This window comes from Bos indicus x Bos taurus, chromosome 26 (assembly GCF_003369695.1).
Source record: "Bos indicus x Bos taurus breed Angus x Brahman F1 hybrid chromosome 26, Bos_hybrid_MaternalHap_v2.0, whole genome shotgun sequence".
Lineage (NCBI taxonomy): Eukaryota > Metazoa > Chordata > Mammalia > Artiodactyla > Bovidae > Bos > Bos indicus x Bos taurus.
Window position 1 is genome coordinate 38,260,243 of NC_040101.1, and position 18,580 is coordinate 38,278,822.

Sequence of the window (18,580 nt, forward strand, 5' to 3'; positions counted from 1 at the left end):
TTATTTTGTAGTGTTTACAAAATTCATTATTCCTAACATTCATTGACCATTTATGCTAAAGCCTTTGACTGTGTGGATCACAACAGTGGAAAATTCTTAGAGATGGGAATACCAGACCACCGTACCTGTCTCCTGAGAAACATATGCAGGTCAAGAAGCAACAGTTAAAACCAGACATGGAACAACTGACTGGCTCAAAACTGGGAAAGCAGTACGCCAAGGCTGCATATTGTCTCCCCGCTTATTTAACTTCTATGCAGAGTATATCATGCGAAATGTGGGGTTGGATGAATCACAGACTGGAATCAAGACTGCCAGGAGAAATATCAGCAACATCACATATGCAGATGATACCACTCTAATGGCAGAAAATGAAGAGGAACTAAAGAGCCTCTTGATGAGGGTGAAATAGGACAGTGAAAAACCTGGCTTGAAACTCAACATTAAAAAACTAAGATCATGGCAGCCAGTGCCATCACTTCACAGCAAATAGATGGGGGAAAAGCAGAGGTAGCAGCAGATTTTATTTTCTTGGGTTCCAAAATCACTGCAGGCAGTCATTGCAGCTATGAAATTAAAAGATGCTTGCTCCTTGGAAGAAAAGCTATGACAAACCTACACAGCATATTCAAAGAGACATCCCTTTACCGACAAAGGTCCATATAGTCAAAGCTAAGGTTTTTCCAGTAGTCATATAAGGATGTGAGAGCTGGACCATAAAGAAGGCTGAGCGCTAAAGAATTGATCCTTTTGAATTGTGGTGCTGGAGGAAACTCTTGAGAGTCACTTGGACAGAAAGAAGATCAAACCAGTCAATCCTAAAGGAAATCAACCCTGAATATTCATTGGAAGGGCCGATGCTGAAGCTTAAGCTCCAATTCTTCGGCCACCTGAGGTAAAGAGCTGACTCACTGGAAAAGACCCCGAAGCTGGGAAAGATTGAGGGCAGGAGGAGAAGAGGGGGACAGAAGATGAGATGGTTAGAAAGTATCACCAACTCAATGGACATGAACTTGAGCAAACTCTTGGAGATGGTAGAGGACAGAGGAGCCTAGTATGCTGCAGTCTATGTGGTCACAAAGAGTTGGACATGACTTAGCGACTGAAAAGCAAACATATTTTAAACTACCAACTTCGCGAACAGCTGGAAATGTTAGCATTTTATACCATATCAAGTGAAAATTAATGCTGTTATTCTAGCTATTATATAGGTCAGATTGGCAGAAGTTTTATTTACTATAGAGACCACACACACAAATGCACAGGTAGATGGATTCTACACAGAGCCGTCTGGTTTGGCTGGTGATACAAAGTTGTCATACAGGATCCAGTCACCAGCATATGTTAAATTATGTTCAGTAGCTTTTATTTAAGAAGCTGCTGCTACTCCTGCTAAGTCGCTTCAGTTGTGTCCGACTCTGTGAGACCCCATAGACGGCAGCCCACCAGGCTCCCCCATCCCTGGGATTCTCCAGGCAAGAACACTGGAGTGGGGTGCCATTTCTTTCCCCAATGCATGAAAGTAAAAAGTGAAAGTGAAGTCACTTAGTCGTGTCCGACTCTTCGAGACCCCATGGACTGCAGCCTACCAGGCTCCTCCATCCATGGGATTTTCCAGGCAAGAGTACTGGAGTGGGGTGCCATTGCCTTCTCCATATTTGAGAAGAGATGTACGTATTTCAGAAAGTGCTTCATGCAATAAATAAACAGGTATTCTAAAATGTCCAAGAACACTTGGCTAGCTGGGAAATTCACTTATGTGGAATACCTGTCATCGGTAATACAGAACAAAAAGCACTAATGGTAATAATACAAAGGAAATTCTAGATAGATTAGCATGGTGGTTTTCAAACTTTCTGGTTTCAGGACCTCTTTACATTCTTAAAAATTATTATATGTATGTACTCATTCCTGTTTAAATACCACTAAATCCACTTACAGACAACAACTATTTTCCCAACAAACAAAAATCAGTGAGAAGAGTGACATGGTTTACATTTTGCAAAACGATTTTTATATTTGTTTCTGCATTCAATTTGTTGCAATATCATCTGTCACATAGAAAACTACACCGTACACTAGAGAGAAGGAGTGAGAACAAGACAACACAAATAACATTCTACTATCATTGCAAAGGCAGTGCTGACCTCATGGACATCTTAAAGGATACTGAGGATCACATGCTGAGGACTGCTACAGTAGGAATAAACAGTAATCAGCACTAAGAATGAGTCTAAGAAATCTTGGGAGAACAAGAAGACAACGTTTAAATCTGTTCTAATACAAGCATTTGCCACATGTGGCTGTTGAGAACTTGAAATGTTCTAGTAAGTGTAAAATACACAGTTTTCAAAGACTTAGTGTGAAAAAGAGGTTAAATATCTCATTAAGTGTTCATACTGATTAAATATTGAAATGGTTAAGTTTCTGGATATACTGGATTAAAAAATATGCAATTAAACTTTATTTTTACCTCTTTTTATTATCTTTAATTAGCTATTAGAAAAGTTAAAATTACAGATGTGGTTCACATTTTATTTCTACTGGACAGAGCTGATATAAATGAAAATATACTTTCCTAAACTAGATCCAATCTAACATACAATCTTAGGAAACAGGTCAGAATTATTATTTTAATTCATCATTTCTCTGCATCGTTCTGGAGAAAAAGACCTGATGTAGCAAATGTAAACATGGTATAGTATGTAGATGAAGAATCAAAGATATCTGAAGGAATAAAATCTGAGTTTCTTGCTTTGGTCATCTCAGGTATGTATACAGAGACAATGGCAATTTCTACACTTTCGGCCACACCTCAATGAAATTTATTTTTCAAACCCAAAGGTAAATAGTTTGGCAACATATTGAGTGCGCCAAGTCAGCTCAGTAGTGTCCGACTGTTTGAGACCCTATGGCCTGTAGCCTGCCCGGCTCCTCTTTCCATGGGATTCTCTAGCCAGGAATACTCGAGTGGGTTGCCATGCCCTCCTCCAGGGGATCTTTCTGACCCAGGGATTGAACCCTCGTCTCTTATGTCTCCTGCACTGGCGAGACCTGGGAAGCCTGGCAATACATTCAGTGCTCCTAATATAAAGCGGGGATCCTCAGTCTTACGAGGACACGGAATACTGGGAAGCCTGGCGATACATTCAGTGCTCCTAATATAAAGCAGGGGTCCTTCAGTCTTACGAGTACACGGAATACCTATGACACACAGAAAAAACCTACAAAAGACTGAATGGCTTCCTGAGATACTGAGCAAAGGTTTCTGCATCACAAGACCGGTGAACAAAGTACATTTATATGTTTTAACTTAAAACAGAGTCACCAGGGAAGCCCTTAAACATTGACTATACTTTGCTTTACTAACTTTTAAAATAAACTGACCTAAAGTGCCTGTTAGGGCCACACTAGATGAGAGGCCTCAATTGTATTTAGGGTCTAACAAAGGAGACTATTTTAGGCCCTGTTCCCAGGTAAAAAGATTTTGCTTTTCTTTTTTGTATGTTTTTTCACAGTTCCCTGTTAGGATGCTGTGTTATAAAATCAGTGCTCTACCTCCTTCTATTAAGCTGTGAAAAGTTGGCTCATTTCAAGATGTGAACCTTCTTCCCCTCAAATAAAAGGCACCAACCCAAGTTGAATTGTTTTAAGTGATATAAACCACAACTTTCAAGGGAGACTAGGAAGGACACGGATTCTGAAACAAAAGTTTAACACCAAAAAAATCACAATGCAATTGATCTTACAGATAACTGAAAATTAACCCTACTTGATACAAATAAATGTTAGTCCTGAAGCTCAGAAATTTCAGTGTTTGCTTATCAGGAAGGCAGTGTGTCTTCGGAGATTTTATTATTATACAACATAGGGGAAAAAAGCAATTATACCAACAGATTACCCTTATACAGCAAAATGCTACTTTTAACTGCGTGATTTGATGAACTCACAATTCTCAATTTATTGTTCTTTAAAAAAAAAGGATCAAAACCAAGTTAATTTGAAACAAAAGTTTTCTTTAATGACTAGATTCAAACTTCAGACTGATTTTTCAATTAAACTGAATTAGTAAAATTTCAATAATTTCTATTTTTAAAAGGCACATTCATATATTATAATTATTCCCCTCAAAATATTTCTTGACTGCTTACAAAACTATTAGCAAGTTATAAATATCAACTTAGCAACAACTAGTTATTCATATAAGGCTTAGCAGTCTAACATTTTTAAAGTGCAAGAAAGTATCCTCATAATAAATGTAGAAAAACACAAAATTTCCAGAGGTTTCTCAGCTCCACCCACTTCCTTATTCATATTCTGTTGATCTTTCTCTCTGTCTCTTCCTCAATTCAAGTAAACATAAGCAAATTAATTTCCAAACAATATGCCAAAATAAGCTGCTACTCTGGGACACCAGCAGTACCCCTTTCTGAAGCCATTACTTTTCCCTCTCAAAAAAATTCTTCTGAACCCAGGAATACCCCAGCCCTGAAGACTTCAGAGAGCACAGGATACCTTTTAATTCAGAGAGCATGTATGTGAGCATGTGTGTGGAGTGCAGGAAGAGGAGGGAGGTGCATCGGTAATATCTACAGAGTAATACAGGTAATATCTACAGAAAAGGTTGTAAAGGGAAGTACCATAGCCACAGGATAGATTAGAAAGAGAGCTACAAATAGCAAGGCAGTATCATATTGGACCAGCTTCCCTTGTGGCTCAGTGGTAAAGAATCTGCCTGCCAATGCAAAAGACTCAGGTTCGATCCCTGGGTCAGGAAGATCCCCTGGATAAAGGAAATGGCAACCCCCCCCTCCTCAGTATTCTCACCTGGGAAATCCCATGGACAGAGGAGCCTGGAGGGCTATAGTCCAAAGGGTTGCAGAAGGGCTGGACACAGCCTAACTAAATAACATCATACTGGACACTTTGGGAAGTTCTCGTTCATAACTTACAATGACCATTTTTCTTCAGTTGTTAAATACAGTCAAATTATTTGTGTCCTAACACCCTGAACTAATTATGAAAGGGAGGATAAGCAGGCAACTACAATATGGCTTCAAAGTTAAAAAAAAAAAAAGTGGACAAATGACTTTAAAAGTCACTCAAAATTAAACACATTCTGGCTAAGTGTTTATATAGCTACAGCCCTTCCTCTCTGTGTCTTAAGACTCTCTGATCACTTCTTTAATGAGACTGCTTTATTTTACATAGAATTTAATGATACATTAATACCATAATGAAAACTGATATTATCAGATACATGTTTCTCTCCTAAATAGTTCTATCTCTAGTAATAAAGTTTTGAACAAATATGTCACTGGACCACATCCTCTTTTCTAATCTAAGAAATACTGCTATAGGTGGGGGGTCTCTGAACCACACGGACCCTGACCACAGACAGAGAGTACATGGAAAAAGAGCATGGGTTTTTTTTTTGTTTTTTTTTTTGAGTCAGAAAAGTCTCAGCTGAAACTGAGTTCTGCCCCCTTACCAGCCATTTTACCCTCTGGCAAGGTATATTATATGTAACCTGATTCTAAGATTCCTGTCTGTGTGAACTAGGAACAGAATCTTCCTCATGATTAGAATGATCAAGTGGTTAGTGATGAATTTTGGTTGAACTAAGTGACTAGATGAGAGACATGAGAAGGTACTAAATAAAGAGTAGCAATCGTTTGTATTATTTATATGTATTTCATCTATGGATACATGATATACCTGTGGTTTATTAAATTGCTTAAGACATCTTCACTACAACAACCTCTACTCTTCCCTATCTCAACTCTTGTTGAGAAAGGTACAAGATTTCCCAAAAATAAGACTCTTCCAAACACCTAGATGGGCAAGTTTTGTCAAAGTTCACACATACATATGTTTATTTGGAATGCTGTTGGCTGGACTGCCTTTTTATGTAAATGTTTTCCTCTAAGAGAATTCACCTGCAAACTCTAGAATTCTTTTCCTTTATCAATCTTCCTTCTCTTTCATTCCACTAGATTCCACTTTGTAGGGATTCTTCCATCCCTTACACCTTATCACATGGCCATGACCCTAGTGGGTGCTCCATCTCTTGTATGAACTGCAAAGCTCCTTCCTTGCCCTCTTTCTCCTCCCTCCTCCAGTCTAACTACCTCTAATCACTTCCATTAATTTCATTCTGTTGTTCTTTTATTTAAGAAACTCCAATGGTTTCCCATGAAGCACAGAAAAAAAAAAAGTCCCAACTTCCCTGCCTGCTGATCTGGTCCAGCCCCCATGCAATCTCATTTACCTCCCACAAGTTGCCAGCATGCTTCCATTGGCTTGACTTTATTACTCCCTAATTCTTCCCTTTAAGCCTTGTTCACGTTCTTTTCCCACTTGCTTTTGCCCATCCAAATCCTATCACCCTTCAATGGCCAGCCAGCTTAAATAATTACCACTGCTTAAAGGCCTTTCTTCACAGTTCTGCACGCGCTGATTTCCTTTTTCTGATCTCCTAGAGCGCAAATTGTTTCTACGGCACATGGTGGCTTTTACACATTGCTTTGCTTTGTTGGGTTTTCCTGTGTTAGCTCTGCCTACCCTGAGGCAGGAATCTATTTTTCTTTTTTAAACTTTGTGTTTTCTGTAGCATCTAGCCCAAAGCTAAACATAATAGAGGTTCAATAACTGGTAGTTACATTGTGGCCCAGCGGATCCATCAAGCCAGGTGACACACCCCTGATAGACCCTGTACAAACTTCTCATTTTTATTACTGGACTTCCTACCAAATCCTCTCCACATACCTCAAGACTTGCTCTCGCCTTCCCCCTACTTGACAAATCTCCTGACCTTCACTGCGGGCAAACTTTCCCTTTCCATCCTAAACTGATTTCCTCCATTTCCCTTCACTGCCCTGACCTAAGTAAAGTCCAGCTCTTTCTTTCGGAGAAGGCAATGGCACCCAACTCCAGTACTCTTGCCTGGAAAATCCCATGGATGGAGGAGCCTGGTAGGCTGAAGTCCATGGGGTCACGAAGAGTCAGACAGACTGAGCGACTTCACTTTCACTTTTCACTCTCATGCATTGGAGAAGGCAATGGCAACCCACTCCAGTGTTCTCGCCTGGAGAATGCCAGGGACGGGGGAGCCTGGTGGGCTGCCATCTATGGGGTCGCACAGAGTCAGACACGACTGAAGTGACTTAGCAGCAGCAGCTCTTTCTTGAACCCACTTCTTTTTCATAAACCTATGCCATGAAGAGTCTCCCCTTCTCTTCTCACCTGATTTTTTTTTAATTTTTATTTTATTTTTAAACTTTACATAATTGTATTAGTTTTGCCAAATATCAAAATGAATCCACCACAGGTATACATGTGTTCCCCATCCTGAACCCTCCTCCCTCCTCCCTCCCCATACCATCCCTCTGGGTCGTCCCAGAGCACTAGCCCCAAGCATCCAGTATTGTGCATAGAACCGGACTGGCATCTCGTTTCATACATGATATTTTACATGATGATGAGGTAGACAGACTCATCTTCACTCATCACTATTATTTGCTCCTCTTTTGACCCTTTTCTCCTTCCCTATTCACCAATTTTTTCTAACTTCCATATTACATCAGCAACTAATTTATAATATTCTTCTCCAGTCCAATCTGTCAACTTCAGTAAATACTCACATCATCAGTCCTTCATATTTATTTTCTACTCCCCCTAGCTCTCTGAGCCTGCATCACTTCTCCACAGCAGCAGAGCCAAACTCCAAACACTGACAGGCTTCTGAGGACTCTATCTTGGGCCCTTGAGCCACTCTAACGAGGAACCACTTTAACTGCCATTTCTCTCAATTCCCCAAACTACACCTGATTTCTGGTGTGCCTCATTCACTTAACCCATACCTTTTACTATTCCATTTCAAATGCTGCTCCATAAACTAAGCAGACTTGGGGCAGTGTAGTTAAAATACAGACTCCAAGGAACTTTTAATTCAGTACACAGAACATCAATTTTCAATCTTTGCTACACCTGGGAATTAAAAAAAAAAAAAGTAGTTGCCTGAGCCCCACTCCCAGAACTGATCTAATTGGCCTGCATCTGGGCCTGAGCAACGATGGCTTCAAAAGTTCCCATTCCCCCGTGCAGCAGAAGTTGAGAACCGGTGAGCAAAGGTGAGATCTAGGAACCTGGACTTCACCAAGCTACCAAGGGATCCATGGTCAGTCGGGTTTGTGTGTTAGGCACTTCCTGGCTGGAATGGACTTCCTGCATGCTTAGAAGTTGTAGGATCAATCACGTTAGGGTTGTTTTTCCGGCACCGTTAGGGTTGTTTTTCCGGCACCGTCAATCCCACTTTTGCACCTTTTAAAAAAAAAATTTCTGGGATACAGTCCCAACTCTTCAAGTGTAATCAGGGTCATCATAACCTGGCCTTCTGCTTATTTTAGGGAGCTGTCATTCTAAATTATTTCCAAACTCTCATAAAAATGTAATATGGTGATTTTTGGAAAATGTCAGTACTGTAAGGTTACAGTAATTGAGTCATAAACTCAATCAACAGAGACAGAGCTGTTAACCTGGGGCAAAAAGTAGGCATCACTAAAATAGCTCAAAAAGATAAGTTATTGATAGTACTCAGCTTCCTAAGCAAACCTCCAGAAGCTCTATTTGATCCACATGGAGGCTAAAAAAGAACCAAGCAGGCCACAAGCTGTCTTTCCCTGTCCCCCACACCAAGGCTTTCCCATCTATACTGGTGAGCTTGGACGTCATCCAGGCTGCCTGGCTTTCTCATCCTCAGGAGGATCAAGCGCACATTTTCTTGACTAAGGCTTTTCACCGCTATCACTCAGAATTCCAGCTCTAGAAATCTCTCTTTAACAAATACACACCAAGTATCTTCATTACTGGCTAAGTTTCTCCATCCTCCCCCTTGCTCTCCTAACACTTGCTGCAAAACCTGAGAACTCCTTTTCTCTCCTGACGTGACTCAAAACCTCAGTGCTAATGATGAACTCTATCATTTCAAAGAGTCTGAAATTCTGAATGTCATTAAAAAACAAAAACCTGTCATTAAAACAAACAAAAAAACAATGTTACCAACTCTGCTTGTAAGGTACCAGAAATTGCCTTCAAAAATCTCAAGTCTTCATTCTTATCAGCTTCTAATTTAACCTATGTTTTTTTCAAGGTTTTATTCAAGATCTTAAAAAACTTTTTGAACTCTGTTCTTCTGTTTGTCCAGCAGTACAAGCCCATACTCCTTTATTTACACTTATGAAATCCTCTAAGCTCTTAAGACTGAAAGAGTTCATTTGGTAATTAAACACATACCTGAACTGAACTTTTTGACAATCCAACCTGAGCTGAACTGATAGGAAGCTACCAATAGACCTTATCTCATTTAGTGTGAACAACCCACACTTTTCACTGCAGAGTTATTAGTATGCTTAATTATGAAGAACTGGCCAGGACCCCACTGTGGATAGTATACATGATACATATAAATTAACTTTCTAAAATCCAAAGAACTCTCAATTTCAAAGCCCCAAGGTTTCAGATAATAGTCTGTAGACCTATGTCCACACTGTATCAATTTCTCCAAGTTTTTATTCCAAGCCTTCGATTTTTCAATTACACAGAAATAAATAAGTTTTGGGGAGCGTCCTTACTTGAGGACTTAAACCCATTAACACAACTATTAGTATAAGCGTGCATGCATTCATTGTTTTAAACTTACTTAGAAATAAACTGCTGAAATACTATTTGCCAGTTAAAAACACCCCAGATAAGCTCCAAAAGCCCAGGAAATCAACAGCAAGAACTGGGTCTATAAGCAGCTGAATGACAAATTCCTTCAAAGCATTTCCCAAAGTAATTTCTACCTGCAACTCCAATTTACCAATCAACGGTAGTAATTTTTTTTAAGTGTCTTTTTATCACTGTCTACACTTTGCTGTGATTTAAGGTATGATGCTCGTTCTAACAATTTTCAGTTATCACAATCCTTAGACATTTTCCAAAAACCTACTGAATCAAACGTTATTTCTATAACATTTTAAATTAGAGTTAGCTATTTTAGTAAGTTCTTAGTCACTTAAGAGGGAGGTTTTAGGAAATGAATTGCATCCAGGAATAAGGGAAATGTATCATGTTCTCTAAACTTTTACTATTTTGTCACACAGGCTGCGTAAGTCATGCTCTTTAATGTACTGAAGTTTCAAGAAGTACATAAATATGGGATCAAATAAAAAAAATCTTAAAAATTAGAGGTTAATTTTGTGTGTGTGCGCGCTCCAAAGTAAACAGTCATAACCACCAGTAAAAGTAGGGAAGAGGGGCTGTCCCATTACATCATCTGGCAATCTGTAGTTTGAAGCCTGAAAGCGCTCTCCAAATAATCCTTAAGAAAATCCAGCTGGGAAATCATCCCCGAGAAGCTTAGATCCCTTGAGTTTAAATATAAGGTTAAAAAAGCTTCCCCACCTTACGTCACATGTCTGTACCATATGAAAAAGAAAACCCATCACCGAGGCATCTACCTCCCACTATCCTGACAGCAACCGAAAGGTCACAATTAAGTGGAAACTCGCCTCAGAGCCTGTTCAGTCTGAAGGGGGAGCGGAAAGAAAAAGCGAAGAAAAGGGGAGAAATCTTCGCTCTCCCACGGCAGGCAGACGGCTCAGCGGAAAACCCACTCCCGCTTGCTTGACACCTTATCCTCATCCAAGAGACGATGGACTCCAAAATGCTGGTCATTTCCTTAGAGAAAGAGGGAAGCCCCCAAACCCGAAAATGACCGAAAACAGCCAGCTGACTCGGCCACCCCGGCATTCCCCGAGGGTGGAAGGTGCAGCTCGAGAAATGATCACGGCTGTCCTCGAGACACAACTCCTCGATTTCAGCCCGAGGAAGGGCAGCCTGAGCGCTTCTCCCCGGGCGGGTCCTGGGCTCCCTGGAGGTGAAGCGGGTCCCCGGGCGCCCCTCGCCCCCCTCGCGACCGGCCGTCGGGGCGCCCCGCGGCCCCCGCCCGGCACCTACCGCAGGGGCACTGGCTCCCGCCGACACGATGGGCGGCAGCTTCTCACGCTCCGGTTCCTTCCCTTTCTTCTCCTCCGGCGCACTCGCCGCCACCGCCGGCGGCGCGGCGGGCGAGGGCACCCGATCCGCTTCACTCATGTCGGGCCGGGCGGCTGGAGCGCGAGGCGGCGGCAGCGGCGGCGGCGGCCAGGCTGCTGCTGGGGTTGGCGCTGCTGCCGCCGCGGCCGCGAGAGGGCTCTGGGCCACCGCGTCCAGCCTCCGCCGCCGCTCCGCCCCCGCCCGCGCCCGCGCCCGCGCCCGCGCCCGCGCCGCGGCCCCGCGCTCGCGCCGCGCGCGCGCCCGGATGCCCCGCCCCGCCCCCGCCTCCGCCCCCGCTCGCTGGGCCCGCCAGCCCGCGGCTCCCGCCAGCTCCTCGCCTCTGTCGCCCCCTCCCCGCCCCCGCCTCGGCTCACAGGTAGCGGGGCCCGGACGCTGGCCACTGCCACCCTCGCCAACCCCGGGGCCCTGGAGAGGAGGCGCCGCAGCCGGGCCGCCATGTTGTTTGCCGATCGTCGCCCGAACCGGCGAGGAGGGGGTCGGGACTAGAGAGTCGGTACTCTGGGGGACAAGGCGAAGCCAGCAAAGGTCGCGCGGGGATAGAGCGTTCCGGAATGGCTTCTGTGGGGCGGGGCGAGCGCGGCAGCCTCCTCTGCACGGACGGCCCTGACTTGGGGCGCCTAGACCCGCGGGGGATTTTTCCTCTCCAGCGCCTGCAAAACCGTCGCCTTCGGGCCGCTGCTTGTCCGTGCCACCCCTGCCCGCCCACCCGCTTGCCCCAAGAGCGAGGTCTCGTGCCTGGGCGTCCTCAGGAGACAACCTTCCTTTTATAGTCGACCGACCCTTTGTAGATGCCCCAAGAGCCCCCATCTACAAAGGAAAAGGCTGAGGTGGGGAGAGGGGAAGTGAGACGCCGTGGGCTCCACCTTCCCCACCGCAGGGCGGGACGGCCAGGCCACACTTTCCATTCCTGTTCTTCCCGTCCCTACTTGGACTGCCAAATCCGCCTCTCCCTTCCCGTCCCCACGCGCCTACATCTCGCTGTCTCCCCGCATCTCTTTGCTGCCTCCTATCCCTTCCTTGTTCGTTTCCTTTTATAAGTTGCAGATGGACAGACCCAAACTCCGCTGCATAATCCTTAATGTCAGATCGTTAATATGGGTGCGAACTTTAAAAGTGAGGAGGAAAGCTTTTAATCATGATATTAAACCATCCCCCATCCCCACCCCCACGACCAAGCCACACAGACATTTCCTTTCCTTTCCGCCCCCTCCTTTTCCTTTTCTCAGTCTACTGGAGCTGCGGAGACACCTGCTGATATAAGGGAAAGGAGAGAGTAAGAATGTGCTGCATCGTCTATTAAAAACAGGGAATTCTTGACAGTCACATCTCCACAATTCTCGGTAGCGGCTTTGTTATTTTACTTGAGGATGAGTGAATTTTCAAATCATGGGTACCTAGATCCAAATAACTAAAAATAATCTCTGAAACATGTTTGGGAGGATGTTTGGGTTATCCGTTATTTTACATAATTCAGAATTATTAGCATAACTGAGTACTAGTTATCAGATCAGATCAGTTGCTCAGTCGTGTCCGACTCTTTGCGACCCCATGAATGAAACGAGGTTGCATGTTTTTTCCTTCAAACCCAGAGTTTGTAACAAACAGATCTGAAGTAAATCATGTAATGACTATAATAATTAGTATTCAGGATTGCCTTCTATATTATAAATTCCAACTTTCATTTATAGAAGGGCTTTCTAGTTTTAATATAGTTGCTGTCATCACCTATTTGAATGTTAATTAGCAAAAGGTTTGAAGGGCCATATAGTTGGCAAAAAGTATTTCACTGCTAATTAGTCTTGGAGGGAAAATGACACGGACACACATTACTTTTACGCATTCTCCTATTTTTCTTGAATTCTTTTTTAGGATTTTCATTTCTTCTCAAACCTATGAAATATTCACCCTATAGGAGGAATATATAATTATTTCCTACTTTTAGCAGGTCATTGTTCTGATCTTTTGATACAGCAGCAACTGAAATATTATAAATGGAAGGCTATAACTGCAGTTCAAGATAGTCTATGCTGCCAAGCTATATTGATAGAACAAATTGTTGTTAAGTTGCTAAGTCTGATTCTTTGCGACCTCATGGACTGAGGCAGGCCAGACTCCTTGTCCTTCACTATCTCCCAGAGTTTGCTCTAATTCATATACATTGAGTCGATGATGCTATCTAACCATCTCATCCTCTGTTGTCTCCTTCTCCTGCCCCCAGTCTTTCCCAGCATCAGGATCTTTTGATGGTTAGCCAATGAGTCAGCTCTTCGCATCTGGTGGCCAAAGTATTGGAGCTTCAGCATCAGTCCTTCCAATGAATATTCAAGATTGATTTCCTTTAGGACTGACTGGTTTGATCTCCTTGCAGTCCAAGGGACTCTCAAGAGTCTTCTCCAGCACAATTCAAAAGCATCAGTTCTTCTTTGGCACTCAGCTTTCTTTATGATCCAACTCTCACATCCATACATGACTACTGGAAAAACCATAGCTTTAACTATATGGGCCTTAGTTGGCACAGTGATGTTTCTGCTTTTAATCACACTGTCTAGGTTTGTCATAGCTTTCCTTCCAAGGAGCAAGCGTCTTTTAATTTCATGGCTGCTGATAGAACAAATACTAGGGGAAAAGAACAAAATCTGCCCTCCATATCCACAAGCTCAGCCTCTGTGTATCGAAAATACTCAAAAGAAATTTTTTTAGGAAGTTCTGTAAAGCAAAACTTAAATTTTCCACCAAATGTTTATATAGCATTTACATTGTATTAGGTATTATAAGTAATCTAGAGACAATTGAAAGTACGTGAGACCATATATGTAGGTTAAATGCAAATACAATGCCATTTTACAAGGGACTTGAGGATCCTTGGACTTTGGTATCCAGGGGGACCTGGAAACAATCCCTCTTGGATAGAATGAACAATTGTATCTTTTGCTATCCTTTTAAACTAGATTTAGTAATTTGTGATTAAAATGCTTGGAAGAGAAACCAGTTGAATTATAGGCCTTATGCTTTCTCTTTTCATGTGTGAGACTAAATAGAAGTTTGTCTGTACATGTAGTCACATTCAATAGAACAAATGCTTCAATATTGGCAAAACAAGGCAAATCATAAATTGTAATTTCTGCTACTGTGCCAGAATAGATAATCCACTTCTAAACAAGTATGCTGATTAATTCACCTGGAAGTTACATTCTCCCCCCCACCCCCTGCAAAAAAGAAGAGGTAATTCATTGATGTTTTCTTTTACTTCCTGTTAAATACATTGCTCTCAATACTCCACCCTATCCTTTCATCATCTACATGTGCTCCAGAATGGAGAGTGGGACAGGGATTTCTGGAATGCTGCAGAGTGATGACTCCAGTGGGCTGGGGAAACAGAGTCCTAACGGCCACCAAGACACGTCTGAAGGCCCAGGTAGGAGTGAGAGATTGTGGTACAGGACACACAGAGTGTTCCGATTGCTCTGTACAGAAGTGTGGAAAAGATGCTTTTCAATCCTGCCAAGCGTTAACAAAAAGTCCAACCGTGGTGGCATCTAAGTTCAAACTCGTTAGCCCAGGAAAACTTGGGAGTGAAGCAGGAGAAACATTTCACCTTCCTAAGTCCAGATGGAGAACGTGAGCTGATTCATCATACCTGTGGGGTATAAGAGTTTGGGGGTGGGGTGGAGAACTTAGAGAACGGGTTGTTTTTGTGAAAGCAAAAACAAAACTACAAGGTAATTAAAAGATCTAAATTATAGGTAACATTCTACTGTAATTGTATACAGAGGTACTAATCTAGTGAACAGTAGCACAGTAAGTTCTGAAAGTTTGGTTCAGTTCAGTCGCACAGTCGTGTCTGACTCTATGTGACCCCATGGACTGCAGCACACCAGGGTTCCCTGTTCATCACTCACTCCCGGAGCTTGTTCAAACTCATGTCCACTGAGTCAGTGAAGCAATCCAACCATCTCATTGTCTATCGCCCCCTTCTGCATTCAGTCTTTCCTGAATCAGGGTTTTTTCCAATGAGTCAGTTCTTCACAGCAGGTGGCCAAAGTATTGGAGTTTCAGCTTCAACATCAGTCCTTCCAATGAATATTCAGGGTTGATTACCTTTAGGATTGACTGGTTTGATCTCTTTGCAGTCCAAGGGACTCTCAAGAGTCTTCTCCAACACCACAGTTCAAAAGCATCAATTCTTTGGCACTCAGCTTTCTTTATAATCCTACTCTCATATCCATACATGACTACTGGAAAAACCATAGCTTTGACAAGGTGGACATTTGTTGGTGAAGTAATGTCTCTGCTTTTTAATATGCTGTCTAGGTTTGTCATGACTTCTTCCAAGGAGCAAGCGTCTTTTAATTTCATGGTTGCAGTCACCATCTGCTGTGATTTTGGACCCCAAGAAAATAAAAGTCTCTCACTGATTCCATTGTTTCCCCATCTACTTGCCATGAAGTGATGGGGCTGGATGCCATGATCTTAGTTTTCTGAATGTTGAGTTTTAAACCAACTTTTTCACTCTCCTCTTTCACTATCGTTAAGAGGCTCTTTAGTTCTTTGCTTTCTGCCATAAGGGTGGTGTCATCTGCATATCTGAGGTTATTGATATTTCTACCAGGAATCTTCATTTCAGCTTGTGCTTCATCCAACCCAGCATTTTGCATGTTGTATTCTGAATATGTTAAATTAGCAGATTGACAATATACAGCCTTGAGGTACTTCTTTCCCAATTTGGAACCAGTCCATTGTTCCATGTCCGGTTCTAATTGTTGCTTCTTGACCTGCATACAGATTTCTCAGGAGACAGGTAAGGTGGTCTGGTATTCCCATCTCTTAAAGAATTTTCCAGTTTGTTGTGATCCACACAGTCAAAGTCTTTGGTATAGTCATAAAGCAGTAGTAGATGTTTTTCTGGAACTCTTTTGCTTTGTCTATAATCCAAGGGATGTTGGCAATTCAATCTCTGGTTCCTCTGCCTTTTCTAAATCCACCTGGAATATCTGGTAGTTCTTGGTTCATGAACTGTTGAAACCTCACTTGGAGAATTTTGAGCTTTACTTTGCTAGCATGTGAAATGAGTGCAATTGTGTGGTAGTTTGAGCATTCTTTGGCATTGCCTTTCTTTGGGATTGGAATGAAAACTGACCTTTTCCAGTCCTGTGGCCACTGCTGAGTTTTCCATATTTGCTAGCATAATGAGTGCAGCACTTTCACAGCATCATCTTTTAGGATTTGAAATAGCTCAGCTGGAATTCCATCACTTTCACTAGCTTTGTAGTGATGCTTCCTAAGGCCCACTTAACTTCTGACTCCAGTATGTCTGGCTCTAGGTGAGTGATCACAGCATCATGATCACCTGGGTCATGAAGATCTTTTTTATATAGTTCTTCTATGTATTCTTGCATTGCTTCTTAATATCTTATACCATTTCTGTCCTTTATTGTGCCCATCTTTGCATGAAATGTTTCCTTGGTATCTCTAATTTTCTTGAAGAGATCTCTCGTCTTTCCCATTCTATTGTTTTCCTCTATTTCTTTGCATTGATCGCTGAGGAAGGCTTTCTTATCTCTCCTTGCTATTCAGTTATGGTTATGCTATGACAGTTTGGTTAAAAGTGGTTTATAACTAACTAATGCCTTAATTATGTAAGATAAAGTTATGAATTAGTAAGGGCTTCCCTGATAGCTCAGTTGGTAAAGACTCCATGTGCAATGCAGGAGACCCCAGTTTGATTCCTGGGTTGGGAAGATCCCCTGGAGAAGGGATAGGCTACCCACTCCAGTATTCTTGGGCTTCCCTGGTGGCTTAGCTGGTAAAGAATCCACCTGCAATGTGGGAGACCTGGGTTCGATCCCTGGGTTGAGAAGATCCCCTGGAGAAGGGAAAGCCTACCCACTCCAGTATTCTGGCCTGGAGAATTCCATGGACTGTATAGTCTTTCGGGTTGCAAAGAGTCAGACACAACTGAGCAACTTTCACTTTAATGAATTAGTGAAGATTTTTAAAAACTTCTTTTTCACATTTCAACTGCATGTTGTTCTGAAGTACTAGACTTGGAGAAATGAACTTATTTAGCCATGTTGATATTGTTAAAAAAACATCGTTAGAACTCTTCCTTAGATTTAATCACTGTGACTTTTAAAGATTATTTTAAAGAATAATTTTGGTTTATTAAATGAACAATACATTATCATTACAGGAAAAGTTATAAAATATAGTTTAGCAAAATGAAGAAAATAAACTCTGGATCCTTCTCAACTTCGATAATGGCTAAGACCTTGGAATGTATCTTTATAAATATCCTGTCTGTCTGCCTGCCTATCTGTCTACACACACACATTGTGTTTCTTTCTTTGTTTTTATGCAAACAGAACATCCTGAAATACTGTTTTGAATGTGTGTACCTCATTCTTCAAAATACCCACAGTGGTGTTGTAAATCTATCCTCAGAGGATGAAGTTTTAAAAATTACTCACTGTTACATAGGGCCAAGACTGAGGGAAAGAGTGAATGATGATCAAGCTTTATATTTTGAATCTGACCTCTCTTGAATCTATTCTATCTGAATTCTCTTGTCCATTGACCTAGTCAATCCTTTAACATCTCTAACCCAAAATATTAACATAGTTTTCAAACAGGTCTTGCCTTCAATGTTTTACCTGCTCCTATTGCCACCAGAATGACGTTTTCAAAATATGTAACTTCTTGTCAGACCTTTCTTTAATAAAACTTTCATGATCTCTTGAAGCAAAACTCTGAAACCCGTAGTATAACATTCACCTGAATTGTTTATGATGAACTCTTTCTTTTTTTTTTTTTTTTTAAATTTTTTAATTTTTTTTTTTTTATTTTCAGGTATACACGTGCTCCCCATCCTGAACCCTCCTCCCTCCCCCCTCCCCATACCATCCCCCTGGGCCGTCCCAGCACACCAGCCCCAAGCATCCAGCATCGTGCACTGAACCTGGACTGGCATCTCGTTTCACACATGACATTTCACATGTTTCAATGCCATTCTCCCAAATCTTCCCACGCTCTCCCTCTCCCACAGAGTCCATAAGACTGTTCTATACATCAGTGTCTCTTTTGCTGTCTCGTATACAGGGTTATCGTTACCATCTTTCTAAATTCCATATATATGCGTTAGTATACTGTATTTATGTTTTTCCTTCTGGCTTACTTCACTCTGTATAATAGGCTCCAGTTTCATCCACCTCATTAGAACTGATTCAAATGTATTCTTTTTAATGGCTGAGTAATACTCCATTGTGTATATGTACCACAGCTTTCTTATCCATTCATCTGCTGATGGACATCTAGGTTGCTTCCATGTCCTGGCTATTATAAACAGTGCTGCGATGAACATTGGGGTACACGTGTCTCTTTCTCTTCTGGTTTCCTCAGTGTGTATGCCCAGCAGTGGGATTGCTGGATCATAAGGCAGTTCTATTTCCAGTTTTTTAAGGAATCTCCACACTGTTCTCCATAG

General features: G+C 42.1%; 1 protein-coding gene across 1 annotated transcript in view; it reads right to left on the reverse strand.

Moving 5' to 3' along the window:
• Positions 1–11,282, reverse strand: part of HECTD2 (HECT domain E3 ubiquitin protein ligase 2) — a 74,124-nt gene extending 62,842 nt beyond the window's left edge. The window contains exon 1 of the mRNA XM_027528590.1: positions 11,002–11,282. Coding sequence (XP_027384391.1) covers positions 11,002–11,139 — 138 coding nt within the window. The 5' untranslated portion in view covers positions 11,140–11,282. The remainder of the gene's footprint in view (positions 1–11,001) is intronic.
• Positions 11,283–18,580: the final 7,298 nt, after the last annotated feature.